This window comes from Sphaerodactylus townsendi, linkage group LG01 (genome assembly GCF_021028975.2).
Source record: "Sphaerodactylus townsendi isolate TG3544 linkage group LG01, MPM_Stown_v2.3, whole genome shotgun sequence".
NCBI lineage: Eukaryota > Metazoa > Chordata > Lepidosauria > Squamata > Sphaerodactylidae > Sphaerodactylus > Sphaerodactylus townsendi.
The window spans coordinates 71,267,582-71,285,456 of NC_059425.1; the positions used below are offsets into that span (position 1 = coordinate 71,267,582).

The window sequence follows — 17,875 nt, forward strand, 5'->3', positions numbered from 1 at the left end:
ATGTGAATATTGTTACTCACATGCTACACTTTGTTACTCACATGCCCATTGTTACTCACATGCAGCAGTGGCGTAGGAGGTTAAGAGCTAATGTATCTAATCTGGAGGAACCGGGTTTGATTCCCCGCTCTGCCGCCGAAGCTTTGGAGGCTTATCTGGGGAATTCAGAGTAGCCTGTGCACTCCCACACACGCCAGCTGGGTGACCTTGGGCTAGTCACAGCTTCTTGGAGCTCTCTCAGCCCCACCTACCTCACAGGGTGTTTGTTGTGAGGGGGGAAGGGCAAGGAGATTGTAAGCCCCTTTGAGTCTCCTGCAGGGGAGAAAGGGGGGGATATAAATCCAAACTCCTCCTCCTCCTTCTACACTTCATTGTTACTCACTTGCCAGGCCACTCCTATTCAGAAGTCCTCACCTATTGACCTTTACTCACAGGTATATATATATTCCACTTGCTTTCCTTTCCTACTATCAGATCCTCTGAAGATGCCAGCCACAGATGCAGGCGAAACGTCAGGAGAGAATGCTGCTAGAACACGGCCATACAGCCCGGAAACCACACAGCACCCCAGTGATTCCAGCCGTGAAAGCTTTCGACAATACTTTTCAACATGGTTCTGAACATTCTCCTAAAACTCCCAACCTTAACTCCAAAGGGAACTCATACTGGCTTGGGACAGTTAACTCTACCACACTTAACTCTGCCAGTTAAGCAACACACACCCTCATGGGCTCTCTGGTTCCATTAACTAGGTGTGGTCTCCTCTTGAGACAATAGCCAAGCCCTCTGTGTGGTCTTAGGAGTTTCCCCATGAGAAAAGCTTTCCTCTTGTTTTTTACCACCACCATGCCTACTAGCCACTAGTGAAAACAAGGATCTTTCCTCTCAGTCTTTGAGATCTCTTTGAAAAAACTGGCCCCCTAGCTGTTCTCCTTCTGCCTCTTTCTCTCTCTGCTTTTAGACATGATCTCCCCTGACTCAGTCTGAGGACAGAGACAATTTGTGTGTCATACAAGCTCACAAACTGCTTTCAAAACTCTGATATCTTCCAATTCCTCAAACTCACAATTCTGTCTTTCTGACAGGCTTTCTCTGCTTTTATGTCAGCCAGCACCCCCTATCTGTGGCTCCTGGCTACTGCATTTCAGCCAGCCAATCAGGTGGCACTCTGGTTAACACTTGGTGCTCCTGCTCTGCCTGAACTGCACCTTTTCAAATTAACCATATAAAAGCCTAATCCAGTGGTGGCGAACCTTTGGCACTCCAGATGTTATGGACTACAATTCCCATCAGGAATTCCCATCAGGGGCTGGAGTGCCAAAGGTTCGCCACCACTGGCCTAATCCGTCACAAACATGATTTTGTACTCGGGGAAGTTTTCAGTACACTTTCAAACAGAGCTTTAAATTGGTGTTGGAAAGGGGCTGCCCAGGGCAATGACAAAACAGATAGCATAAGTATCTTGATAAACAATTGCTCTTTGAGGTTCTCAAGAGAATTTGATGTTCTTTTGATATTGTTAAAAGAAGTCATCTTAGAGGCTTGAAACTGGTCTTTGTAGCAGCAGTAGCAGATAAATGTGTTTCAGTTCATTTCTTACACAGACAATTGGAAACAGAAACAGAGGGCCCCCTGAGCTCACTAAATGCTATTATACCTTGTTTGGGAGGCAAGACTTATGAGCTGTGGGGCACTACTTCAAGCTACTGAAACAAATCTTTTAGGGAACTGAAATCTATATTTAGGAAGTGAAAATAGTGCACTTTTCTTGTTGTAGTCAGATAATTATGCCTGGTATGACACAATATTCGATAGGAATAATATTCTAAACCTTCAGTAAGAGAGCTGAGGCTGTCTCTTGTTCCTAGAGCCAGCAGGTAGCAGATTCAGTTTATATTAAGAAACTCAAACTGAAGGGTTTGGATAGGTAGCTGAATTTTGAGCTTAAGATTCCTTCGTGGGTTCAAAGGCCAGCCACAAATTCTCTCCACCCAGTAACTGATTTTCCTGCTCCTGAGGGTCTCATTCTTCCACATGTCCTTTTCCTATGTTGGGTGCTCCTCCATTTCCTGAGATACCTCATCCACCACCTCATCCTCCATCCTCCTTTTGTTCACTCACTAGAGACCACAAGCTCATTAGCTTTGTGATGCTGTTTACAAGGCTGTGTAACTCCAGATCCCACCATCAACCAAATTAGGTGGTTCAAGTGAGGTTAATCAGCAGACACAAGTAAAAAAAAAGCCTTACCTTGCTCAAGGTAGAACATAATACCAGTACCAGGTAGCCAAGCACTAATTTTGCACCAGAATCAAACAACCAAATTGAACGAACTAAGCACAAACACTACCCTTAGTATTACTATTTGCTTATGCCCACACAATGTAAACAACACCTGTATGTGGGCATGGTCCTTCAGAGGATTGCCTTGTTCCTCCAGGACAGGGTCAGCAGGTGTGGCGTGGGGACCAGGTCTTCCAAAGGCTAGAGTGCGGTGTGCCTCAGGGGGCCTTGTTATCCTTGCTCTTGTTTAACATCTACATGTGACCCCTTGCTCAGCTGGTGCGGAGTTTTGGGCTGGTCTGCCATCAATATGCTGATGACACCCAGCTCATTCTGATGATGGAGGGGGGGCGACCTCGGCCGCTGTGGCTCTACAGCATTATTTGGAGGCGGTCACTGGTTGGTTGAAGCAGAGCATGTTAAAACTCAATCCACTGAAGACAGAGGTCCTTTGGCTGGGTCGCGGTGAGGGACATGGGGATTTTCAGCCACTGGAATTGGAGGGGGTTTCTATTAACCCTACTCCCCTGGCTTGCAGCCTGGGGGGTCCGCCTGGACTCTTCTCTTTCCATGGGGAGCCAGGTGGCCCATGTTGCCCATGTTGCCTTTTTCCATCTTCGCCAGGCTCGACAGCTGGCCCCCTATCTCTCCCAGGTTGATCTGGCCACTGTGATCTATGCAACGGTCACCTCCAGGCTGGACTATTGTAACTCGCTCTATGCGGGCCTTCCCTTGAAAATGATCCGGAAACTGAAACTGGCCAGAATGTGGCAGCATGACTTTTGGTGGGTGGCTCTTTCAGAGCACATATCACCCCCGTGTTGCATTGCCTACACTGGCTTCCAGTGGAATTCCCGATCATTTTCAAGGTGTTGGCATTAACCTTTAAGGCACTTTGCGGCGTGGGCCCCTCATACCTTCAGGACTGTCTCACTCCATATTTCCCTGGTAGGCCTCTGCATTATGCTGAGGCCAACTTACTGACGATCCCTAGCCCCTCCGTGATGCGGCTGGCCTCTACCCGGGCTAGGGCTTTTACGGTCCTGGCCCCTGCCTGCTGGAACACACTTCCATCAGCGGTATGGGTACGGGATCTTAGTGATTTCCGCAGGGCCTGTAAGATCGAATTGTTCCACTGGGCTTTTGGTGAGGCCAGCCATAGATTGGACTCTCTCTGAGTCATTAGAAGGATTGGAAAAAAACACAGGGAGGGCAGTGTCCAGGGACAGATGGGAAGGTGAAAACCACCTTGGGAAGGTACTACAAACTAGAGCAGTTTTCAATTCCACATTCAGGATTGCTGGCCACACTTTGGTTCACAAGGTCTGCAGGTCTTGAGAAGCAAGCCGGGGGCGGGGGGGGCAGGGGGGAGACTCAAGACATCTGTAGACTCAAGGGGCAGGGCATGATTTTATTGCCCAATTCTGGCTGTACTTTGCTGCATGGTTACTGCTTTCTGCTGGCTCAGAACTAGCTGCACAGGGCCCTTCTTCCTTTGAGGAATCCCCACTGTCATCACACCCTGGCTGATCCATGATACACACATTGGTAGATTTGATATTGAGCCCCCCCAAAAAACTAAGGGGGAATCCCAGTGATCATTTATCTTGGCTATTGCTAAAGGTACACCATATACTCATGATGGAAAAAAAATCCTAAAAAGTCCATGTTGTCCAATAGCTGTCCAATGATAAGGGACATTTGCAGGGATCTATGCTGCCAGGGTCCTTGTTCGCTTGCTGACTTCATGTAGGAGACTTGCTCATCATTTGCATTTCTTCTGAACCTAAATAAATTGGACTCATGAGGCACATTAAGGCCTCAGAGCCCTTTGGGGATGGGGCGGTATAAAAGCTTAATAAATAATAATAATAATAATAATAATAATAAGGACTAATAATTTTTATTCCCGCATAAGCTTTTGAAGTTAGAATCTACAAGTCAAAGCTTATACAGCTTCTGGTTTAATCGTTTACTTTCGTGCGTTTTTGGAACAAATCTTTGAGGCTGCCAAAGTGAAAAGGCCAACCCTATAGGACAGGGGTGGCCAACCTATGGCACTCCAGATGTTCATGGACTGCAATTCCTATCATGCTGGCAAAGGCTGATGGGAATTGTAGTCCATGAACATCTGGAGTGCCATAGGTTGGCCACCCCTGCTATAGGATATGTAAGGATCCAAATCTGCAAGGAGAAGGTATATTTTGTCTGACTCAGAATATACCTGGGACAGAGATATAAAACTATGCAGAAACTTAGCCCTAGGCTCTGCGTACAGGGGGCAGTTCAGTAAAAGAAGATTAACAGTGAAATCCAGTCTAAACTGACTGATTTCTGCACAACTGTTGCAAAGTGCAACAGTGCGGACACTGAAATTACTTTTTTTGGCCAACTAGAACCAAACTGCAAATTCGAGGATGAATACACATGAGCAATTAAGGCTCTACTTCGTGTAGTAGTAGAATGAAGGTCCCACTGATTATATCGTATCAATTTGCCTTATACTAACTGTTTTGGTTTACTGGCTAGCATATCTTGGTTAGGTTCTTTCAATATCAATTGCACTCACTGACGCATCAGTCAGTACAATGGTATCATAAGAACTAGAGACCATGACTCTGCAAAACACTTAAGCTGAGAGAGCGAGAAATATATCAGAAATAATTATATAAACCTTATCTACGGTAGTACTAATGCATGAAAAAGTTTTCTTTCCATTCTGGCTGTCTCAGATCCTTTTTTACAAACAACTAGAGAGAATAATCAAGCAGGCCAAATGACAAGTGATAGCTTCTCCCTACAAGTGTTCATGCTGTCTATATGCTTGCTATCGAGTTGCTTCTGAAGTATAAATCAGTGACCTCCAAAATGTCCTCTCGTTAACAGTCCTGCTCAGGTCTTGCAATCTGGGCACCATGGCTTCCTTTATTGAGTCAGTCCATCTCATGGTGGATTTTCCTTTTTTCCTGCTGCCTTCAATGCTTCCTAACATTATTGCCTTTTCCAATGAGTCTTTTCCAGGGGCTAAAGTACAGTTGCTTCTGTTTAGTTGTTTTAGTTTCCTTTAGTTGTTTTAACCTCTTTGGGTTGGGTTTTTATGTGTGCAGAGGGATTGGTTTCAAACATTATAGATAAAATAATGTACAATTATTCATTAACTGTTCATATAGTCAACACCAACGTTCTCTGTAAGTGGCGTGGCTGTGCAGACACTGTATTGGAACTGGCAGAGGGAGCTCTCACAGGCGACTCAGTTCCACACAGAGGTAGTGAACAGCTAGAGGGACTACTGGTCAACACAATTTATTCTTTCATTTAAAAGAGCTGTTGATTATACATGTATACATGAAGTAAAATATGTTTGTAAAATATGGGAGGTGTTGTTTTGTACCTTTGCCTCCCTTCAAAAAAAATGCAGAGCTAGCCCTGTCTGCAGTAAAATAGGTTTCAGCAGGAATTATTTTCCTGCTTATACTGCCCATAATCCACTGAATTGACCTAATTTAATTGGCTTGAATGGGCTGAACTGGCTCAGGAACGAGGGTGTTATAGCTTGCTTTGTTCATCAAGAAGAAAAATGCTGATCTGTAATTCACAGTTTTGAACTACTTTGAGGATTTATATGTGTTCTACAGTTTTTGACAGGAAGGTTGATTCACAAACCAGTTAAAACAGAATATCTGGACTTAACTCAATTTAGCCCCAATGAGGTCCCAATGATTGGGCCATTAAATCTAAGTACTCCAGCACAACTGGTTAGTGACATGTATGGACTGGTCCAGATAGGAATTGGTGGTATTCATCTCAAGAGAAAAGGGAGGACGAAATCAAAACTTGATTTTGCATTTAAACAGAAAGATTTAATAGACCTGACAAAAGACAGATTATCAAAGCATTAATACACATTGCAGAATTATTAGAGAATAACAATATTGCAATTCAAGAGGGAGAACAGCTAACTACTAAAAGAAAACAAGTCAAACATATTTTTGATCAATATCTCATATTTTAAAGGGTGTTATAGTAATCTAAAGTTAAGTATTTATTTGACGTCACACAGGAGGGCCACTCCTCTCAGTATCCAATGATCTGGAGACACAGTTGTCCTCAGATAGATTGCAGTGATGTAGGTCAAATCGGTTCTTCTTGGCTTCTTGTAAATTGGGCAAACATAGAGTTTGGGATCTCTTGGTCCAGTTGTATTAATTGCAAATATATGTACAACTGGAAGTATCGTGAAAAGAATCTTTGCAGTAGATTCTGTGAGTTTATTATTTCGCCTATCCCATCCAGCTCCATCCAAGTACAATCCATAAATATATACACCTTCCTGTAAGGAAAAATGCATCTTTATTAACGTATAGAAAAATATCTATTCTTTAAAATTATGACATGATTGGTTAAGTTTCAGTACAGCCCTAAGCATGGTTGACTTCAGTGGACTTAGAAGGATGTAACTCTCCTTTGGACTTAACTGTTAGGATTTTCAATAAACAGCAAGTTATAATTAGAAAATAGTGAAATCATAAGGAAACTTGATCTTATAACGTTTTTGAAATTGAAGTAAGGTAGAATGAAAAATGCTCAGATATTTTCTTCAAAATGAGACAAAATAATTAATATTCTCTCTCCCTCAGTATAGATACACATTGTACCACAATCATGGCATACACAAAGAAAAATGCATTTGGTATGGAGTTCCACTTTTTTAGTCAATTGCCAACCCAAGGATTCTGTAATATGATAAATGTCAGTGATCAAATTCTCTACAAAAAAATGAGACAATAGCTGTTTTCAAATATTTGATCATGGGTACACTGAACATGAGTAGAGAGGAGCAGGACTGTGACCACTAGTCCTGCCCTTGTCCTTTGAGTATGCGTGTGCGTAGAGCTCTGTGCATGAACATGAGAGCCAATGGGCTATTGAAGCATAATACAGTAGTCTCAACTAATTCATTTCACACTTTTTCATCACTGTAAATGATAAATAAGAAAATGAGTTGGACCCAACATAAAATATTACAGAAGGAATTCACAGAGCAGGCCTATCCCTGCAGGAGCCTGTTGCTTGACCTGAAAATCCTCTCTGAGAATTGGGAGTCCAACCAACAGTTCAAGTTGTTTATGAGAGTTCCTTGTCCTTCAGAAAGGTTTTTCAGGATAAACAAGATGATGGTGGGGAAAGGGGAAGGTTGGGTAAGATCTGTTCCACTAGTCCTTCTGGGAGCTCTTTTGCTAGATTCGAGCAACTGTCCTTCCTTAAATGTAAAATAAATACAATACCTATTTATTCTTTAGCATTTAAAACCTGAATATGCAATGATGATAAAGTGTGAGTTGTTGACAAATCAATGCCTATATATACATAAATATATATGTATGTGTGTGTGTCTCTATATCATACGTACAACGGGAGCTGCTGTGATTTCTTCTCTAACTTGTTTCAGCACTTCATTATGAATGGTGACCGTATCCAAGGCCCACCCTTTGTGTGCTCGAGTCACTTCTTGCCTCATAGCTGTGAGAAAACCTGCAAAGTCAGTGAAAGAACAAAGCAGGTAAATAACAGCTCCATCTGTTGTCTCTGTTCAAACTGCACTACTTGGTGACTAAAGTATTCAAGCTACTGGAATAAATTCAAGTTTACTGGAATAAATTCATGACAGAAACTTTATCCAATAAATAAGAAAAAAATGCCACAAATAAGAAAATCAGGGCTGCAGACTTAGCTGTTGCTATTTATTTATGAATTAATACTAGCCCTATCCAGAGTTGCAGTGAATATTAAGGATTTGATTAACTGGGAAGTATAACTAACAAACAACAGTGCTGGCCAAGTTATGAGGAGAGGCACATTTTGGCTAAAGAGTTATGGTTGTTATTGGTCTGGATTATATTTTATATCTGGACATCCCCAGTCTTTCCCATCTTAAGCCCAGAGATGACAAACAATTCTTTATGGAAGTATACTTCAGCAAAAGCTTTTATTTTTACTTTACTTGAAGCAAATTGATTTTCGTAAAATTTAGGTGGTAGCACTCATAAATTCAGCACACTACAGAGTGGTCATTCAGCCACTGAAGTGCCAGATTATTTATTATGTTTCATGGTCTTTTCTTCTTGAGTTTTTTCTCCCTGATAGTAAATGCCAGTCCCTTTGCTTAACCTTTCACATGCAAAATGCCACTGGTGAGTAAAACCTGGCTGCTGAAAAAGGATAAGCAATTCTGTAAGGATGGCCAGGGTATGAGTTTACATCTGACCCATAGATAAGCATCAAATTCTGAACTGTTTAATTTATGTTCAGGATGGGCCACTTGCATTGCAGTGTGATTGCTTAAGCTCCTGATAAGATAGAAAAAGAGTTTCGATTTTCTCAACTGTAAGGAGTCTCAAAGCGGCTTACAAACTCGTTCCCTTCCTCTCCCCATAGCAGACACCTGAGAGAATTCTGAGAGAACTGTGACTAGCCCAAGGTCATGTGGAGGCAGGGACGTATCACCCATGGGACAGGGGGGTCAAATGACCCTGGGCGCACTGGTGGGGGATGCAAAATCGCCCCTCACCCCCTCCTCCCTTGCACTGATCTAGGGGTCATTTGACCCACCCTGTCCCTGTAGGCAGTATGCGGTGCCAGTCTGAGCTGCTTCCTTCTCTCCCCATGCCCTTGAGATGGGGCTCAGAGGCGGAGGCAGCTCATACAGGCACCACGGCAGCAAGCTGCCTCCTGGGTCGCTGTTGTGGCGCCCTGTCCTCTGCCTTCCTGCAGGCCAGCTTCTGCAGTAGGTGGCCTGCAGGGAGGCGGGGGTGGCTTGGACAGGCGCTGCAGCAGCAGGCTGGCCCAGGAGCCGACCTGCAACTGCGGTGCCCATCTGAGCCACCCCTGCCTTTGAGCCCTGCACCCAAGCGCAGAGGGTGCGTGGGTGGGGAGGCACGGCATCGGAGGCAGTGCCCGGGGCAGGGGTTGTCCCCAGGCACCATTTCCTCTGATACATCTCTGTGTGGAGGCATGGGGAAATAAATCCAGTTCATCAGATAAGAGTCCACCAGTCGTGTAGAAGAGTGGGGAAGCAAATCCGGTTCTCCAGATTAGAGTCCACTGCTCTTAATCACTACACCATGCTGACAGTCATACTGTGTTGTTAAAAGGTGCCAAAATTAGTTGAAATTAGTACACAAAAAATTGAAATGTTTTTTGACAAGACTGCAGGCACATTGACTTTCATCTGTCTAAGACCGTGGTGGCGAACCTTTGGCACTCCAGATGTTATGGACTACAATTCCCATCTGCTCCTTCCAGCATGATAATTGGCCATGCTGGCAGGGGCTGATGGGAATTGTAGTCCATAACATCTAGAGTACCAAAGGTTCGCCACCACTGGTCTAAGATATAGATTACAATTCTTGTCACAGTGTACAACATTGTCTTTTTTTAATGAAAAAAAATTACATACTACCATGAAAGTCATATATCCATTCAGAAAAGACCACATATCCTTTTTAAAATTTACATGTCTCAAAGAACACATACCTATTCAGACAATCAAACATTGAAATAAATGGAAATGCCCTTTCACACAAATTTGATGGAAAATATGAACAGTTATTATCACTTTCTTATATTGCAAGTGCAAATTCTCTCATTGTACAATTGAAAAAAATAACATCAAAATTTTTTCAGTTGCCTGTCTGCATGATCCCACCATCCCATTCACCATAAAATCATGTGCAGTAAATGTAGTAGCTGAACAAATCAAATTGTAGTTAAATATAATAAAGGTCCATGTATATATTGTCCTCCTCACACTAACCTTGAGGATTGAAAAATCCAGTCATCCAAAATACATATGGTCTGCCTTCAAAAATCCAGACTCGAAACTGGTTGTTCCTCTCCAAGAGTTCAGTAAACCAGAATCCAAGGGTGGAAGAATCCCAAGACACACGTTTCCACAGTTGAGGAATTCGAGCATCATACATGTTATCAAGTGCATCTCTTAAGTTCTGAAGAAATCAAAATACGTAAAGTAGCTGATGAAATGTCTCAGTTTAAAAATAAGTAGTCATTAGAGATGTGCATTCAGACATTAATCAAAAAGTGAACCTAGAAGCCCCCATATACTCGTTAAACTGAATCTAAACTGAAAAAAACTACGGCTGATAATATTTGTGAAAATTCAAATCTGTCCAATCTCATTGATAGTTCACTGGCTAAGGGAGGGCTTTGCTCAATGTAAGCAGTGTCCTTTCCTCTTGAGCTATTCTGTTCTGTGATGGTTTAATCCAGTTCTATTCTGATCTGAGATATGCTGCATACCTTGGCATATAAGAAGTGCTATAGACTGGGAACGTTACATTCCCCTTTCCAAGCAACCGGCAGTAATGCCACTGGGGTGAAAAGACAGAAACAATTATTTCGGTTGCACCCTGGTAAACTCAGGCAGTGCTGAAGTCTCAAGGAGGATAGAGGCACACCTTATACTTGCTCCTTCTTACCTGCCTCTCTCTATATATATATACAGCCAGAGAGGCAAACATTTTACTTTCACACATACCCTCCAGGCAGAAATAATCATCTCAAAAGTAAGTGAATAGCACTGCAATCAGTGACAAAGGGATAGGCACAGTCAATCCAGATAAAATGCAACAGAGTTCTTGATGCCTTTAATTTTCCTAAAAAGCAGCCTCAACGCAGAGATTTGGATCAGTGTTATGGTGGCGCAGCAGGGAGGGTTAAATTCTTTTTTTCCTGCACTACCATTACTCTTGCTGATGCAAATCACCTCTCAATGTTTCTTGCATTGAAAATCCCATGAGGGGATGCCAGAAATCGACTGCTACTTGATGGCACTTTCTACCTCTGTCACAATTACCTTTGAACTGTTCTCACCTTCCCTTTGAGCTATTACTAACCCGGACAGGAACTAAAGATGGACAACCTTTTTTAAAAAAAGGTACTTAGAATAAGGACCAAACAAGATGTGATGTAGAGGGAGATCCATATGCATTTATTCAAGTGATTTTCCATTTACACCTAGAGCAAAGGGTGAAACGATAATGGGGTGTGAAAAGAACTAATAATGGAATCATATTCAGCTATATCATTGTTTTCATGGACTTAGTTATGTTTAGAATTGCAAAGTAAATCCTGCCCTCCTGCACCTTACCTGTCTGCCTTCTGGTGTTTTCAGAATTTTTTCTTTCAGCACAGTTCCAATCCCAAAAGGAAACCTGGCTTTGACAAAAAATGCTAAACAAAATGGAGCTCAGTGAAATAAGATGCAGGAGGGGACATAGTTTAGCTTTGTGTACTCCATAAATAAAGGTGCATACAGAAATTTCTTTTTGAAATTAGTGAAGAAAGGAATGGACTAACTAAAACCAGTAGTTTTAAGAGCAAAGTTTACCCAAACTGAATCGTGTTTTTTTAATAAAAATAACATTAATGGAATAAAATGTGTACATCTCAGTAATTATACATAACAATGAAGTACTCAGTTACCTCACTCATAATAATAGTGCCTTCAATAGCTAATTTAAGATCACTCAGACTATTCCGAACTATTTTAATAACTTTTTGCATTCGGTCAATTTCTTGACGAAGGAAAATATTCATAGAATTGAGATGACCCATTTTAATCAAGCGAGCTTTAACCTGGATGCAGAAAATGAAAATGAGAAAGCAGGTTGGTCAATAAGACATCGAGCCCTCTGGGGAAGAGGCGGCCTAGAAATCTAAAATATAAATAAATAAAATAAATGTGAAGTAGTACTAGTAAAACACTTACATTTTATATCTAGAAAAACAGAAGACTTCCTGTTTATGATTAAGGGGGAAAAACCTTACCAATTCAAAAAGCTAACTAGATAGTTTATTGCTAACAAGTCATCTTACTGTCATCGGAATCCAACACAGGTTCTGCCAGTCCCTGTAACTTAACCTATGGCTCTAATACAACTAAAATCAAATAGGAGTCCAGTAGCATTTTAAAAAAGACTAAGCATGCACTTTTGGGAATTCTTCTCCCTCAAGAACAGGATTGGGGGGTGGGGATTCACGCTGCTGTGAGGGGCAAAAGCAGGAAAATTTTACTTCTTATGCCCTATCTTCTCTGGAACTAGTCTTATACTCTATCTAGTCTGGATTGAAGACACTGGCTCCAATATCATTACCAGCACAATGAAGTTATTAGAGTCGTGGACTAGGATCTGCGAGACCCAGGTTCTAATCCCCAGTCTGCTATGGAAGCTTGTTGGGTGAGCTTGAGCCAGTCTCATGTTCTCAGCCTATGCTATCTTCCAGAGATGATAATGATAAAATGAAGTAAAAGGATATAAGTGATTTTGGGTCTCCATTGGGGACAAAGTCGAGGAATAAATGAAGAAAATAAATGCTAGTCAGATATTCCAACAAGCATGAGTTATTTGCATATCTGTTTTTTAGACTTGCAAAGCAATGTCTGCAAAGGAAATGTAAACTCAGCTGAACTATATGGAATCACACCATTGGTTTATCTAGCCCAATATTGTCTACTTTGACTTGGCAACTGGTGCCCAGAGCCTCAGTCTGGGGCCTCCCAAAGCCCTCCTTTGAGCATATTTCTATCTCTTGCCATTCCACTGCATGTGATTCAAATACAATGCAACTCATGGATTCCAAAATATACAAATAAAATTATTATGGCAATCAGAGAGACAGCCTTTTCACTAGAAAAACAAGCCCACCTATCCTGGGGTCTAGTGTCATAGTATAAAATAGTATAAAATAGTATAAAATAATTAGATGCCAAAAGAGGTATACTCTTTTCTACCAAAAGATCTAAGTGGAATTGTAATTTTATCCACCACATGCTAGACCATCTTTGTTTTAGAATGCTCCGCTCAGGTCTACTTAACAGAACTACTCAGTGCTCTTCCCAAGGCCTCCCCACTGCAGGAAGCACTGCAGGAAAATTGATTTGTATAACTTCCTGTCTATAATTTGATTTGATTTTTGGATTGTATTAGGACCCTAGGACCCAAGTAGATCATTCTAAAATAAAGACAGTCCAGCATGTGGCAGACTTAGATCTTTTGGTGGAAAAGAATAGAAGAATCAGCATTATTCTTGAAGGTGGAAGTCAAGCAGTGAGAGAGGGAACCTGAGTGCAAGATGTAAGGAAGAGGTGGAGCTAAGAAGTAAGTCCTTATGGGAGGTTAAGAAAAAGGACTGGTCCAGTACAAAGAGTAAAAGTATCCTCAGAACAGGCCATCTAATCCAACATGGAAAATTAACCATAAATATATCTGAGAATAGATCCAAGTCTACTTGCTCGTGATCAAGTCAGCTGAACAAGACTTCCAAGTAAATAAACAGGACTGCAGTACCAAAGTGGCACCAAGAGAGACTCTTCAAAAACCAAGGTGTACGTTTCTATACCAATATGTTTTAATTAAAAAAAGTTATGTCAGGCTATGTTACAAGAACAGGGTGGGAAATCATGAGAGTAAAGATGTAGAATTATTAGATCCAGAAACTAGTCACTACAATAATTAAGTGCATTAATACAATCCAAAAATCAAATCAAATTATAGACAGCAAGTTATACAAAACACTTTTCCTGCAGTGCTTCCTTTCATTTCAGTGGGGAGGCCTTGGGAAGAGCACTGAGTAGACTGCATCCTCAATCAGTAGATTTTATGAACATCTATGAACAGATATATAAGGGAATGACTAGCTAGTTAGTGAGAAGAAAATGCAATTATTGTGTTCTCCCGTTTTACTTAAAGATTTGTGATCTGTTCATTGGGGTCAATGCATGCACCTATTAAATTTTAAGAAGTAAGTTCTGCAGCTAAGTTGCATTTATCAAATCCTTTACAAATTTTTTTCAGGATGAACAAAATACAACTTTGTTATCACTTTTAATCTTTCATGTTGCTTCTGGGAGAATCTTATAATTTGCCTTTTGAATTGTTTTTCATTGCCCTTGAAGAAGCCACTGAATTTTTCATTGGTAGCACACATGCCAAATGTTTGAAGCATCTTGACTATAAAAAGAGAATTATTCACTAATAAGTACAGTTATTTGAAGTTACTATAATCTGGGGATACACGTGACCTTTGATGTGATATATGGAATCAAGGGAACCATTTTCATTGGAAATTGATTAGCTAATAACTTTTCCTTAAGGTTCAGCCATTAGATGTACATCCAGCCAAATTTCTGATCTAGCATCATAAAGGAGATGTAATATTTCTTTTATGCAACACCAGAGGATTCCTTGTAGCAGAATATTTAGCCATGAGGTGAAATGAGGGGATGTTTTGCAAAAACTTTACCTCTTGGTAAAGGTAGCTCCTAATTTTCAACAACTGATTGGAATGACACTATAAAAAGGGGCAAAAATGTTTTCCCTCTCAGATAATAGGCAGGAAACACCATCTCATTTTAATTTGTCTTCATGATGTCATCAGATAGCTAAATCTTACTGGTTTTGAGATGTCATGATATAATGATGCTACCCATCTATTTCCTGATTGACTGGTTGTTTCAAAAAAAGTTCCTCTGTTTTTAAGAACCCCCCTCCCCCAAAACTGCAGATCAGGAAAGGATAAAGATGTGCCACAGTGCCACACTTCGCTAATTTCCTAAAATGGCTTTGAATTAACTTAGCACATACCCATTCTTACTCAAAAGACTTTATTTCAATATGAAATATGAGATTTTTGCTTTTCTAGAACTCTGAAAAGTTTTCCACCATTACAACCTCCTATTCACACTATTTATAGCCATAACTAACATTATGGCTAGCAATTCAGTGTTTTTCACAAGTGCAACTTCCAGACCAACCAGAATCCATAACTATCCCATAGGATTGCTATAATATTTTAATGCCTGTGATTTTAGGAAAGCTCCCGTAAGAAATATAAAACAATCACCTCATGGGGTATATAATCAGGAGGTAGTTTCTCAAGCATATCTTCAGCTAATCGATAGACAATGGCTTCTCGAGTTTCTCCTACTCCACCTCCACTTTCTTTTGGCTGAATATTTGTTATAGTGTCCAAAACATCAGCTGCTGTATTACTCTGATACCTGAGGGTAATGTTAAACAATATACAATAACGAGAATGTCCAAGTCTAGTTGATGACTTATCAGAGAGGGTGAAGAAAAAGATCCTATTTGTTCTAGGGGCCTTTCCCCACTTACCTTAAGCCCCACGCTACTTGAGGAGAGTAACGCGGGGTTCCCCGGCACTCCCCATGAGAGGGGCGGTGACAGCACAGCCACCCCGACGTTGCCGCTGTCGCGCCCCCTCAGCGCGAGGCATCCCTGGCGCTCTTGCAAAGGGTGCCTTTTGATGACCCCGCGCAGAGCGCGGGGTCGTGGGGATGCCCAGGCACGCACCAGGGATGCCGCGCGCTGGGAATTGCGTGCAGCGATGGTGGCCAAGGGAAAAGTGGGGAAAGGCCCTAGGAGGAGTTGAAAAGGGATAAATAGCCTTGATAAAGAACTGTACATTCAAAATGCATTGGGAAATCTTCTAAAATACAGCCAGTTTTCTGTCACATCTTTGAATGTGTTTTTTTTTAACCTGTGGATTTGGTGTAGCTTTCTTGTTTTGACTCATCACATTTAATGAGCCTCCATTTCCAGGGAGATAGCATTTCCTATTAGTGAAGAATATCCACACAGGAAAATGCCCTATATTCTAACACAACTTATACAACAGGTTGACTACAGACTCATCCAAGCATAAAATCACATAAGTTGATATATTCTAATCAACCCTTCCTCTCTATTACAAGGCAGGGGGAAATAAATGAGCCTCAATGCATATAGTTAGCTAGTTGCATAGGGTAGCCATGTTGGTCTGTGGTAGAAGATCTAGATTTGAGTTCAACAGCACCAACAAGATTTTTTGGGGGTATGAGCTTTTGAGAGTCAAAGGCCCCTTCCGCACACGCAGAATAATGCATTTTCAAACCACTTTCACAACTGTTTGCAAATGGATTTTGCTATTCCGCACAGCTTCAAAGAGCATTGAAAGCAGTTTGAAAGTGCATTATTCTGCATGTGCGGAAGGAGCCAAAGTTCCCTTCATCAGCTTCAAGCAGAAATAGAAATCCCCAAGTCCTTATTTCCCAGTCAGAACGTGGGGAAGGGTTGCAAAGAAAGGAGTCAGGACGCAAAGGTACAATGCAAAATGTAATCAACTTGATTAGAGCTGGGGATAAATGTTTAGGTGAAGGAAATTAATATCTGATGTGAAATAAGAATTCTATATACTTTTTTAAAAAAACCCGGGGAGTCCATTGTTCTGAGTTTGTGAATTAACTCAAATTCAGCAATCTCATAATGAAGTTTCTCTGTCTGAGGACTGCCACTCTTAGGTTAGCAGTGGAATGTTTGGGAAGAATATTCTCCCACTAGTTTTTGAGTGCTATGATTTATGCCCATATTATAGGGACTATTCAATGTAGAGAGTGGAAGGACATTACTCACACTTAATATCATATATAATGTTAGAAGATCAACAAGTGAATGAACCTGAAATGGTATGGCTGTTGTTGTTAGGTCTGGTGATTGTATTGTCAGAGTGAATATGGAACCAGAGTTGGCATCTTGTTTTATTGCCTTGGTCCTAGATTCCATGTCCATGTTAGGAAGTGTATTATTGTGGGTGATAAGTTGTTTAAGGTTAGGAAACTGTCTGGACAATGAAAGGTTTGCCCCACAATGCCTGTGTGAGAGGGGTATTATTGTCCAATAGAAGGTTGCAAGTCATTAATGATGTGTTGAACTGGTTTGAGCTGAGAGCTGTATGTGACTGCCTGTTGGGTCTCATAGCAGATTATCCCTTGGTACCATTCTGACTTGGTTGATGTATTTCCTTATTATATCAGGTGGATAATGTAGTTCCAAAGATGTCTATTGCAGATTGTTTGACAATGCATACATAATTCTGATGCATAGATAGTTTCATAGCATTCTAAATGATTTATTGTTAGGCATCATATATGAGCATAACTTCCACATAACTATACTTGCACATTCATGAGAACAATGATACTGGCAAATTCTACGTTCCTTAACACTTTTATATCTTAGGACTTCTCACATTACTTCTAAAAGACATGGGTGTAATTGCAGAAGGCAAGCATGCCTGAAAAACAACAAAATGTCAGAACCATAATACATGTTATAATATAAAATGTCAAAGCTGTAATATGAATATCTATTTAGGAGAGGATCTTCAGTCATGAAACTTGAGGTTGCACTTGTGTCTTTCAAAAATAATACAATAAATAGTCCTGCCCATCAGATTGGAGGATAAGGAAAGATATAAAACTTCTGTTTGTAGTAAAACTTTGTAATCCCCTGGGACATTACATCAATAGAACATTTGAAAATCAAGTGTACAGAACTTGTTAAGCAAATCATTTGACCAACTTTTAATATCCTAGAAGTGCTAAGCATGAACACCTTGCAAATTATAAGTTATAATGGAATTATAGGAGCTGCAGAAAAAGAAGTAAAATTTAATGTTGGCTGATCGTATCCTGTAACAGATTTTATGATGCTTGAAGCAGAAAATAATAAACAAT

The 17,875-nt window shown here is 40.9% G+C and overlaps 1 protein-coding gene across 1 annotated transcript in view; it reads right to left on the reverse strand.

Annotated features, from left to right (window-relative positions):
• Positions 1 to 6,170: 6,170 nt before the first annotated feature.
• The window catches only part of DNAH8 (dynein axonemal heavy chain 8), a 195,288-nt gene continuing 183,583 nt past the window's right edge, over positions 6,171 to 17,875 (reverse strand). Inside the window, 5 exon segments of the mRNA XM_048505004.1 lie at positions 6,171 to 6,613; positions 7,694 to 7,815; positions 10,097 to 10,286; positions 11,785 to 11,937; positions 15,205 to 15,361. Coding sequence (XP_048360961.1) covers positions 6,326 to 6,613; positions 7,694 to 7,815; positions 10,097 to 10,286; positions 11,785 to 11,937; positions 15,205 to 15,361 — 910 coding nt within the window. The 3' untranslated portion in view covers positions 6,171 to 6,325.